Here is a 10821-nt window from a genome sequence, read left to right as displayed (position 1 = left end):
TGTAATTGTCACCCTTCTGTTGAATGCTTTTAAAAAACATAATATTTTACTGTAGCTGCAATAGAGAGGCGAAGTCCCTCCATCTACTCCGACCCATGGGACCTTATTTCGGAAAAATAGATGTATTGAAGTCAATGGGAGAGAAAGATTATCTTTCGATCCCGTTTGAATTGTGCCACGAATTACACATATGATGTTTGTCAATCTTATCAAATTATTTCCATGTCAAAAAGTCGCAGTTTGTCGTAAAACTGTTGAAATATAAGACTATGAAAAATACGCAACTAGAAAGACTACAAATCCCAGAATCCCGGTCCTGCATGCTGGCTCTTACGGAACAGACTAACTCCCCTTGTGTGTATGTAAAGCTCTCAACATGCCCAGACTTGGAGTGATTTTCACCTCGTTTAATACTTTTTGCCTCATTCTGAAAGAAAGAAGTGAAATGTGCCAACGTGACGGCCGTCTTGGTGTGTGGTGCGAGATGGGAGATGTAGTTCATTGAGCGGTTTCACAAAAAAAAGTTTTACTTCAGTTTTACGACAACATTTTTTTTGACAAACATCATATGTTAATTCGTGGCACAATTCAAACGGGATCGAAAGATAATTTTTCTCTCTCCATTGATTTCAATACATACTTTTTCCGAAATAAGGTCCCATGGAGCTCCCCCGGAAAGGGAGGGACTTCGCCTCTCTATTGGAAGCGGATAAACAGGACCTGCACTGTTGTTCTGAGTTAGTATCGTTATGGTTTATTGCACTCATTGTTCGGCTTTGGATTGAAAAGCTTCAGCTAAATGAAATGTAACGTAATGGAAATGGAAGTGGTCAAATGCTAACTCATTTCCGGATTTTAGAACTCTTTCCTGCACCACTCTTTTGCTTCTGCATGTAAAAATCCCACCGTCTTTCTCTCCCAGGAGCTGGAGATGCAGGCGCGGCTGAGCGGCCTGGGCGGGCTGAGCCCCGACCCCCCCCTGCTCCAGCAGCAGCAGCAGCAGCAGCTCCCTCAGAGCGGCCAGCTTCCCAGCGCCGGAGGACTCTCCTCCCAGAGCCACCTGGGCCTCGTCGGACAGCCTCTCCCGGCCTCCTTCCTGTCCCCCCCCTCCTCAGACTCTCCCGCGGGGGTCACCCTCAGCAGCCCCCTGGACCTGGGCAGCCTGAGCTTCGCCGAGCTGGACGACGCCTCGGCCTCGGAGTTCTACCCCGACGTGAGCTTGGGAGACATTCTCATGGACGACGGGTGCACCCTGGATCGGGGGGGGGAGTCTTTCTTCTCCCCTCTGTCACCCTGTGCCTCGAAAACAAGCAGTCGCAGGAGCAGCCTGGAGATGGACGAGGACTTATGATGAGCTCTTTGATTGGCAGAGACTGTCTGCAGGGACGAGAAGGCCGGGGCGTCTATCCCAAAATAACACAAGTCTGTTTATAGGACTGAAACAATAAGATCAAAACTAACAAACATTGGACAAAGTACGTTATTCCTAATTTCGCCATACAGACCTTATTATTATGATTATTGTTCCTGTTTGGAGCTGTTCAGATGATTATGTCTGGGTTTTTAAATGCAATCTTATCAAGAAATGTAATATTGTATAATAGGGGCATGGATTAAGCGATAACACATTCTATAAATAGATTTTACTTCAGAGATATAAGAGGGATTTTAAAGTTTGCTTGAATTTATTATATGCTCATACTTAGGGAAGAAAGCTGTGAGGTTTATTTTTTAACAAACAAATTATATTTCGTTTTTTTTTTTCAAATGACTGGAATCAGGGTTTGTTTATAGCAGCTGCTCCATGTTGGTTTGTCTCACCAGCAGCTACAGAAGGGATCTATGTAAAGTGAATTGGCACATCGTGAAATATTTACCGCATAATGTATATAAGAATATTTTATTTTGAGCAGTTTTATTGCACCTTATTTGAAGGCAGTCTATGCATTTTATGAGAGCTTTTGTCTGTTTTTATTACTATCACACACAGTGGACGGATAAGGCCCAGGGATGCATGTATTTGTAATAACATTTAAAAGCAATGGAAAATCACTCTCTGCTGCAGCTAGCTAGCCAAAGCAGGACTTCTTCCAGAGTAGCTATTACAAATCAGCGGTTTTTTATTTTTGAATATATTCACGCAGTCAATTGAAATGCAAGACAGAATGAGAACAATTTCATCTTTTACAACAGTACTGCAGTTCATTACACTTTTATACCTTAATAGAAGTCGCCTCTTCTCACTAATATCTGTGTTGTCAGTCGTTGTTTGTCACTGGGTGATTTGACTGGTTCTTCAAAGATTATGGCTTCTGTTTTATTTCGGTTTTTGGACGATCAACAGTGATGCATCTAATAGTTTATTATCGCTCATTGTAGTTTGAATTCAGAGGGCTTTGACTTTCTTTTAAACCAACCACTAGCCTCACGTCTGTAACGATAAGGTATAACCGTTTGTCGTGTGAAACCTGCAATGCAATTATTACTCAATAAAATAGCCACAACGTTTAGAAAGGCATTTTAATTGGTCAGATGCTTTACGCGACATGGTGTACAGTACATGAATGTGAGTTTAAAATTTTCTTTTTTTTAAAACACTGACAGACTGATTTTTATTTTCCTCCGACACAACCTCCAAGTTATTGACTTGTATACATTTTAAACTACTCAGCAGCCAAATATATTCTAACTATTTGGTGGTTAGATTGATTGATTATGAGCTCTGCTACATGGCTAAATGCTTCAAAACTGCGTTGTTCCTAGTCCCATAAAATGAGAGATTTTACCGCTCATACTTAACGCCCTCCTCCATATATTAACCATGTCCTACCTTGACATTTATCTGAGTGCTAACATTGACTGTTAACCATGAACTGGTAGCATTTGTGTCCCTACAAGTTGGCTTTCGGAAAAGATTTTAACAAATAAATGATTCCTATGTATATTTCCTGTGTGTCTGTGGTTATTGGCTGCGTTTAGTGGTAAAGCATTTGGGAGATCTCCATGGCGAGGTCCAGGCACTCGGTGGTCTGGAGGCAGATGTCGTAGGTGGGACAGTCGCACAGGAAGCAGCGAACACCCAGACACCCGCAGAGGTCGCCGCTCCGGGTGACGCCCAGGAGGGGCTCCAGGGTGCTGGGCTCGCAGCCGCAGAGGCACGAGCACAGAGACCAAATGCAGCCGTTACAGCCTCTCATCACGGCCAGGAAACAGTCCAGAGGGTGACAGAACAGGCAGGACAGAAGGATTGCAGCACAAAGGTCTTGGGGAAAGAGGAAAAGAGAGACAAGGATGCTTCAATTTGAGAGAAAAAACATTTAGTGGGTCCTATGAAGCTAATTTTCAGATTTGTATTCGTAGTTTGTGTCTCTACTGTGACATGTCTCCATGCTTTAATGTTCAAAAAGCTCTTTATTGTTCTCATACTGCCTGTGCTGCATCACCTCTTTTCGCCCTCTGTCTGAAACCAGAGCCCAGTCTGCTCTGATTGGTTAGCTGTCCGGCTCTGTTGTGATTGATCAACCGCTTAAAAGTGTCCCACCCCTTAGCCTATCACGTACAATGTGTCGGAGCGCTACCCAATAGAAGCACAAGTGTTATGAGGTGATGTCACTATATGTTCCAGGAGTTCAATGGAGGCGTTTCAGACCCTTTACATGCACAACAACCTATAACACACTACAGGAAAGGTAAAAAAAAACTCAAAGCACAATAGGGCCCCTATAAGGTTTCTAAAACATACATTGTAAAGCCAAATTATTTTGAATGTTGCCACAAATCATTACAAGGTGGTACAACACAACATAAAATGGGACAAAATTAGCCCTGAAGTGGCGGGGGCTGAACAATAAATATAATTGGCATTTTATGGGTGTTTCCTTTATCCGTATATCAGACTATAGTTATTCAAAATGTTAGAGGGGATCCTAAAAAAAAACATTTTTGTCTATTGTTATTTATTCAATATCAGTATACTTATTTGTGTGTGTGAGCTGGTAGTTTCATCTCATCAAACTGTCACATATAGCCTATTCATATGTAACTGTCATACACTGTTTATCAGTTACCATTACTAAAGAGTGTGTCCTTACCGTCAGCATCGGGCTCAGTGTGGACCGTGGTGGTGGTTTTGAGGCTGTCTTGACTCCGGCTGATGGAAGTGAACGTCTGACTCATTTCCTGCACAGTGCAGGCCTCCATGGAGGAGGGCCGCGCGGCACAAAGAGGCTGCGGCGGCTCCACAGAGCTGCAGGGGAACACATCTACGCTCTCTCCTCCTTTTGGGTTTTTATGCAAGGTGGTATCTGCACCGGACATACAAATTGAACAAATCTTCATCAAAACTGCAACAAAAAAAATAGCGATTAACAAAAGAGTTCAGAGATGAAGGTATACCTATTACTGTTGGGAAAACATTCATAGGGATGTCAGTTAAAGATAAGTCTTCGGAGGAGATCTGCTCTGAAAAAATGGTGACTTCAGTCAAAGACCCTGTGAGAAAAGAACATTTCATTTTTACCAAAGAGCCAAACAGTGGTGGAAAATAAATGTAGTGTACCTATTTAAGGTATACTTGTTTTTATCTTAAGCACTTTGATTTTCTGATACTTTATACTTCTACTCCATAACAATTCGTAGGTAGTTACTGCAATTTTGAACATTTATCTGAAAGCTTGAGTAACTTACTTTGCATTAATGAGACTTTAATACTTCAAGTAAATTCACAAGCGACAAAGCAATCTTTATAGTAATGAGTTTAGCTTCCCCTTCACTAGCTGCAAAAAAAAACCTTAATCCTTCAATAATAAAACAAATATATGATATACAGAATGCAATGGGCCATTCTGCAGCGACTGATATTACTTTTTGTACTTTGAATATATTTTATGCTTAAATGTTGGTTCTTTTGCTTAAGTAACATTTTCAAATCAGGATTTTACTTGTGACATTTATGCAGTATTGCGTCACTGTGGTATTTATAGACTATCCTAATTGAATGACAACTCATTTGATTTAAAACCATACAAAACCCTGTTTTGTGAATTTACCTGCAATGGAGTCCTCAGGTAAAATGGGACACTTAGAAGCATCGGTCGGTGAGTCACAGATGTTTGGTTTGACTTTATTTCCATCTTCCATCTTTCCATTCAGAGCTAGACAATCCAGTTTTCCATCCATCCTGCTTCAAGCTCGGTAAATGAAAGACAACAAATCAGAACCGTTTAATATGAAACAAACTATAAAATGTAACAGTTATATATATATTTGTTTTATTCTTATTTTACTCATATCTTTTCATTTATATATATTTTATAATTGTGTTTGTTCATTGTTAATATTCATTTTTTATGTGCATCAGCCTACCTTTTTTTATGTCTGTGAATGAAACATAAGAAATCATAACCTTAAACCTTTACTTACTTACTTCCTTATTTATAATTCACTTAATATTATGACATTAAACCGCATCATTCTCTACCGCAGTCAGATGTGTAGTTGAGGTTTCATAGCTGTTAGTGATGAGTGGACATCTCAGAAATGGCGGAGAAGTTAATCTATTATTAATCAGCATTTTCAAAACATTTACAATGATGAGAGGCAGCACAGGGATATTCTGACAGCTATATGAGAATGTGAGACCTTGATTTGACTTTTCATCAATTATTAATGTAATACTTACTTCCTGTGACATCTTGACAGAGGGTTTTTTGCAGAAAAAACAGAGAACACCTCGTGGCAACTATCTCAAATATTTTATCATATTGACTATTTCTTTCTTTCTTTCTTGTACTTATTATCTATTAGGTATACAGTAATCATTTAAAGATGATACCAAGGATGTAAATAGGGTATAATGTAGTATCGTGTTGAAGTGAATGAGTCAAGTTAAAATGATTTAAATTCAATGAACTATAATTCAGTTTATTTGATCGAAGGAATAGATGAAAGCCGTCAAATATTGAAAACTAAAGATTTGCCTGATATGATTCATTGCTGTTATGTACTGGAATCCAACGCCCACAGTGGTTATCCCTCACTATTGCTGTCTGTAAATGGAGAATATTGTAAAATACAAATTGTACTCACTTCTCATGACATTTTGTAGAAGTATGCAATCCACTATGAAGCGTTTATCATAGACGCATCCCTCAGTGAAATCTCAGCATTGGAGGTTTAACTGCAACATAAAGCCTCTCTCTCTCTCCCTCTCTCTCTCTTTATCTGTGTGTGTGTTTTTTTGTGAATGTGTGTGTGTGTGTGTGTGTGTGTGAATGTGCGTGTGTGTTTGTGAAATAACAGAAACATGAATGGTTTTAATGTTTTTGCTTTTTAAGGCACCTGTATTTCTCCTCCTGTACATACATAACTTTTGAGATATAATGTGCAATATTACTTTTAATATCATATATTTTAAATAGTTTATGTGAATTATATATTGTTCTATTTATATTTTCGACCAATGGCACAAGACAAAACAATAATACATTTATATCTAATAAGAACTAAAGTACACATATAGTAGCATGATTATCAATAAACTAGTATCATCCTATATTCCTCATATTTAAACTGTATTCTATATATTCCCCCTACTACAGCATTATTGTGACGACCATAATAGAAAAACCACTGATTTGATTTGTGCGAGTATTTTCCGCACTAAACGCATTTCTTAAACAATCCAACAGGTGGCAGTAGTGCACCGTTTGATGGTTAATTTGCCACCGAAGAAGAAGAATAACACATGACCAACGACCAATGAGATTCGTGTATTTTTACGAGTAGCAACGAGTTCAGCCGATTATGATCGATGTTATTTCCGTGTACATCTTAGCGAAACGCTAGCTATCGAGCTAATTCGTTCACTGTTTTGGTGTTGCATCTGTTTTCTTTCCATTAAAAATTGGTGAACGATCCAAGCGTGTAACGTTTGAAGATCTCCCATAATGGTAAGTAAGCGATAAATGCAGCTTCTATCAAAGTTAGCTAATTTAAAAAAAAGAAGACTAATACGTTAACGTCAAACGGCCGTAAGTTTACATCCCAGAGGAGACTGTTGTGATGCTACTCGGTTAGCTTTTAGCGCTTAAATACAAGTCATTATGAGGCCTTAAAATGACTTTACAGCGTTAGCTAAATTCAATGTACTTTTCATAACTCACTGTGTATGTGGTACAGCAAAGTAAGCCACTTTGGCATCGTTAACTGACGTTTTAGCCAGCTGATGCTAATTGGCTAATGTTACCTAGCATGCTAACAGATCCATATAACATACAGTATGTGTGTAAAATAATAAGATAAGATTGACTTTATTCATGCCAATTGTCTGTCAAAGCAGCATGTAAACAAGGCATTGCAAATGTGAAAGTAAACGACAGTAGAACATAATAACATCTCACAATAGGAAATGAAACGGAACTAACAAGTACAATATATACATGTTGATAGTAAAAGATAATCAAAGCAGGTTTTATTATTACTCGGAGTTTGCCGTTTACTCTACGTGCTGGTTACCTTGCCAACTACTAATATTTTGAACAGTATTCTTAAGTCTTTCTTGCTGGATATTACAGTATGAATAATATACAGTAGAAATAAAGGATGATAAGTTAACAAAGTCGGCTATACAAATCTGCTACCTAAGCCTAGTTGCAAATGTTAAACACCATGCTCTGGTCCTTACAGTGTAATAAACATGTTTGTATTTGACTACAATTATAGAAACAGGAGTGTACATTTTTCTGACATGAAGAAGGATCTGTTTCATTTGACTGGAGATTAATTTAATTATACTGTTGAAAATGTATGGTTGGGGAAATTCAATGCAGAGACTTAGATAGGAGAAGATACTGAGCAGCAAAACTGTATTACAGCAGAACTACTCTTCAAAGTAGTGGTATTGTGAAAACCCAAATATGGCTTTATCACTTAAACAGCCTTCTGCTCTATTTGAGAGAAACGTGTCCAGCAGCTCATCAGTCAGTTATGCAGGTGTTGTCTATATGTTTACCAGTTTTTATGTGTGTTATAATACATATTGTACTTTCAGGACAGCGAAATGTCTGACCTTGACCATGCACCAGGGCCTGAGAACAGCAGCATGGACGGGGAGAACGCACCACTGTACTGTATCTGCAGGAAAGCAGACATCAACTGCTTCATGATGTAAGTCCGGTTTCTCTTATCACCGCATATGGATGCTCCGATGCTCATACACTCATTCTTTTATTTGCTTCTCCCACTGACAGCGGCTGTGACAAGTGTAACGAGTGGTTCCATGGCCACTGCATTAACATCACTGAGAAGAAGGCGAAGGCAATCAGAGAATGGTATTGCATGAAATGCAAAGGTAATGAGAAGATGTTTTTTCTGTTGTCACAGCATTTGAAAATGCCAAGCTTAACATTAAGTACATCACAAAGTCATGACAATCCTGCGTCACTATTCCCCCTGTCACCAGGTAAAAACCCCTCTCTGGAAATAAAGTACAGAACAAAGAAAAACAGAGAGAAGGAGGTTGAGTATGACAGAGGATCGGACAGAGGATCGGACAGACAATCAGACAGACAGTCGGACAGGCAGTCGGACAGACAGTCGGACAGGCAGTACAGCACCCCGAGTACTCCTGACTATAAGAGTGAAAGGCGGCGTGGATCTAAAGTAAGTTGCACTTCTGACCTAATTATTAAGGTTTGACTGCAGCATCCCAAGAGCATCAAAAAAGTATACAAAATAAATGGCGTGAGATTTTTCAAATGATTACGAACGGTTGAATCTAGAGCACCGGGGCTCCATCTGATTGGCCACATATGTTAACATGCAGAGCGTTAATGAATAGCATGTATGGCAGTTCAAGCAGTCTTTGAGATACATGTACTGCAAATGCTAATATAGATTACAATAGACTTTTGATATATTGTGCAGCCCTATTGTTCAGCTGGTCTTCATCTTCCTCAATGTTATGTAGGATGTAAAACAAAGCACACTTCTTAGGATGCGACGGCTCTTATTGCCCATTGTTTGCTTTTCGTCAGGTGAAGCGTTCAGTGCGGATGTGTGGGGAGTGTGAGCCGTGCAAGAGGACGGAGGACTGCGCCACGTGTGACTTCTGTAAGGACATGAAGAAGTTCGGAGGCCCCAACAAAATCAGGCAGAAGTGCAGGTTCAGGCAGTGTGAGGTCCGAGCCAGGGTAAGTCACTCTATTTGACTTACAAACTTAATTATACGAGCGAAAGTGCACCAGAATATTTGACATTTTTGCCCTGTTAACTTTTTACATTTTTAGCTTCATGTGACTTAATCATGAATTTGTATGGATGCACTTCATTTAATCTCATCTTAGAAACGCCATGATCAAACTGTGAGACAAACATATTCTTGTCCCCTAAATTAGCATTGCTCTGTAATATTAATCATGCATATCATATATTATACGGTACCTTTTTAGACACAGTGGTTTGTAAATGAGACTATTTGTGTATGTTTTTTTCCTTCCTGAAGCGATTAGCTGAAGTATTTATGCACTGTCTTGTGTACAGAAAATGCTGCGTGTGAAAGACGAGGAATTGGCTTTGCAAGAAAGGAGGGAAAACAACTACCACAGACGGAGGCGATACTCTGACGACTACGACAGCGAGGCGGAGCTCTACCAGAAGTACAAGTCATCAGGGAACAACAACAACAGCATGGTATGTAACAGCATCTTGTTGCGTAAAAACACTAACAGCTAAAACACTTGATCTGGAAACATTAAGTTGAGTCTTTATTGTTCTCCTCTCACCAAGGGATGGAACACTGATGAAGATGATGAGGCGCCTTTCAGTCCTGTCATGCGCAAGAAAGCTGTGAAGGTGAAGCACGTCAAGAGAAGAGAGAAGAAGTTTGACAAGAAAGTGAGTTCCCTTGAACAATTCTCATCATCATCATTTGAAGTTCTGCCAGGTGTTCGCATGGTCAATGATACTAACACATATTCTAACATGTCCTTGTTTTTCTAATTATCTAGAAGGAGTCCCGGCGGCACAAACAGAAGCAGAAGCACAAAGACAAAACCAGATCCAGTGAGAAGGGCGAGCTGCGGGACAGCACGGGGCACCGGCAGTGTCTCGGGCCGAGCTGTGTGCAGCCGACAAGAGCCGGCTCCAAGTACTGCTCTGAGGAGTGCGGCATGAAGCTAGCCGCCAAGTAAGGACTCCTACTTTCACCAGTCATGCACTTTATTCCATCAAGGCATCTTGTCACGATTAGCCTGTCGCGAATGATTGCGATTCACGGCATTACCCAAATATAATCATCAAATATGCTTAAAATGACACTTAAACATTCTGGATTCACCTTAAAGGTAGGGTAGGTAAGAATGGTGAAACTAGCTTGAGTACGAATTTGAAAGTACGCAGCAGAAAAAAAATCTGCCCCTTCCTTCAGACTTCCTTACAGAGCCCCTCCTCCAACACACACGAACAAGTACATGACCAATGATGGCACGAGATAAGTTAATGCACAGATGGAAGGCTGACAGGCAGGTAGGCCCATGGGCGCGGGAAGGGGGGTGCTGAGGGCGCTGCAGCACCCCCTAGCGGCAGGCAGGGGGTGCGGAGCTCCCCTGTCTGAATTATTATTTGACGGTTATTGCTGCACCCGCTGTGCATAATCTGTGTAATATGGAGCCAATAAATTCCACATTGTTGGTAAAATAATATTTTGGCCTGCCCCGAATGTTTTTTCTGTAGCCCCGGACAATTCCACCTCAATAATATAATACAGTAACCGTGCTTTACGTGAACCTCATCATGACCCTAGGGAGGATGGCAGGACTGTAA

General features: G+C 40.2%; 3 protein-coding genes across 3 annotated transcripts in view; 2 read left to right on the top strand and 1 right to left on the bottom strand.

Moving 5' to 3' along the window:
* Positions 1–2947, top strand: part of tfe3b (transcription factor binding to IGHM enhancer 3b) — a 10339-nt gene extending 7392 nt beyond the window's left edge. The window contains exon 8 of the mRNA XM_010771478.1: positions 860–2947. Coding sequence (XP_010769780.1) covers positions 860–1351 — 492 coding nt within the window. The 3' untranslated portion in view covers positions 1352–2947. The remainder of the gene's footprint in view (positions 1–859) is intronic.
* A 28-nt stretch (positions 2948–2975) lies between these two features.
* LOC104945759 (uncharacterized) lies at positions 2976–5178 on the bottom strand. Its single transcript, XM_010771476.1, has 3 exons — positions 5049–5178; positions 4092–4304; positions 2976–3262 (listed from the first exon to the last, which is right to left on the bottom strand). Exons 1-3 carry the CDS (start codon positions 5176–5178, stop codon positions 2976–2978), a joined length of 630 nt encoding a protein of 209 aa, XP_010769778.1.
* Positions 5179–6810: 1632 nt separating this feature from the next.
* cxxc1b (CXXC finger protein 1b) overlaps positions 6811–10821 on the top strand; it is a 10268-nt gene continuing 6257 nt past the window's right edge. The window contains exons 1-8 of the mRNA XM_010771436.1: positions 6811–6950; positions 8051–8166; positions 8250–8350; positions 8462–8661; positions 9036–9191; positions 9541–9690; positions 9787–9894; positions 10008–10186. Of these exons, the coding sequence (XP_010769738.1) occupies positions 6948–6950; positions 8051–8166; positions 8250–8350; positions 8462–8661; positions 9036–9191; positions 9541–9690; positions 9787–9894; positions 10008–10186 (1013 nt within the window). The 5' untranslated portion in view covers positions 6811–6947. The remainder of the gene's footprint in view (positions 6951–8050; positions 8167–8249; positions 8351–8461; positions 8662–9035; positions 9192–9540; positions 9691–9786; positions 9895–10007; positions 10187–10821) is intronic.

The sequence above is a fragment of the Notothenia coriiceps genome, unplaced genomic scaffold, assembly GCF_000735185.1.
Source record: "Notothenia coriiceps isolate Sejong01 unplaced genomic scaffold, NC01 NC01_scaffold00009998, whole genome shotgun sequence".
NCBI lineage: Eukaryota > Metazoa > Chordata > Actinopteri > Perciformes > Nototheniidae > Notothenia > Notothenia coriiceps.
This window is presented reverse-complemented; position numbering and strand designations above follow the sequence as displayed.

Coding starts and splice junctions, on each gene's coding strand:
- LOC104945759 (XM_010771476.1), bottom strand. CDS start 5,178: ATGGATGGAAAACTGGATTGTCTAGCTCTGAATGGAAAGATGGAAGAT. Junction 4,305..5,048: donor ACCTGAGGACTCCATTGCAG/GTAAATTCACAA, acceptor TGTCCGGTGCAG/ATACCACCTTGCATAAAAAC. Junction 3,263..4,091: donor CACTGAGCCCGATGCTGACG/GTAAGGACACAC, acceptor TCTTTCCCCAAG/ACCTTTGTGCTGCAATCCTT.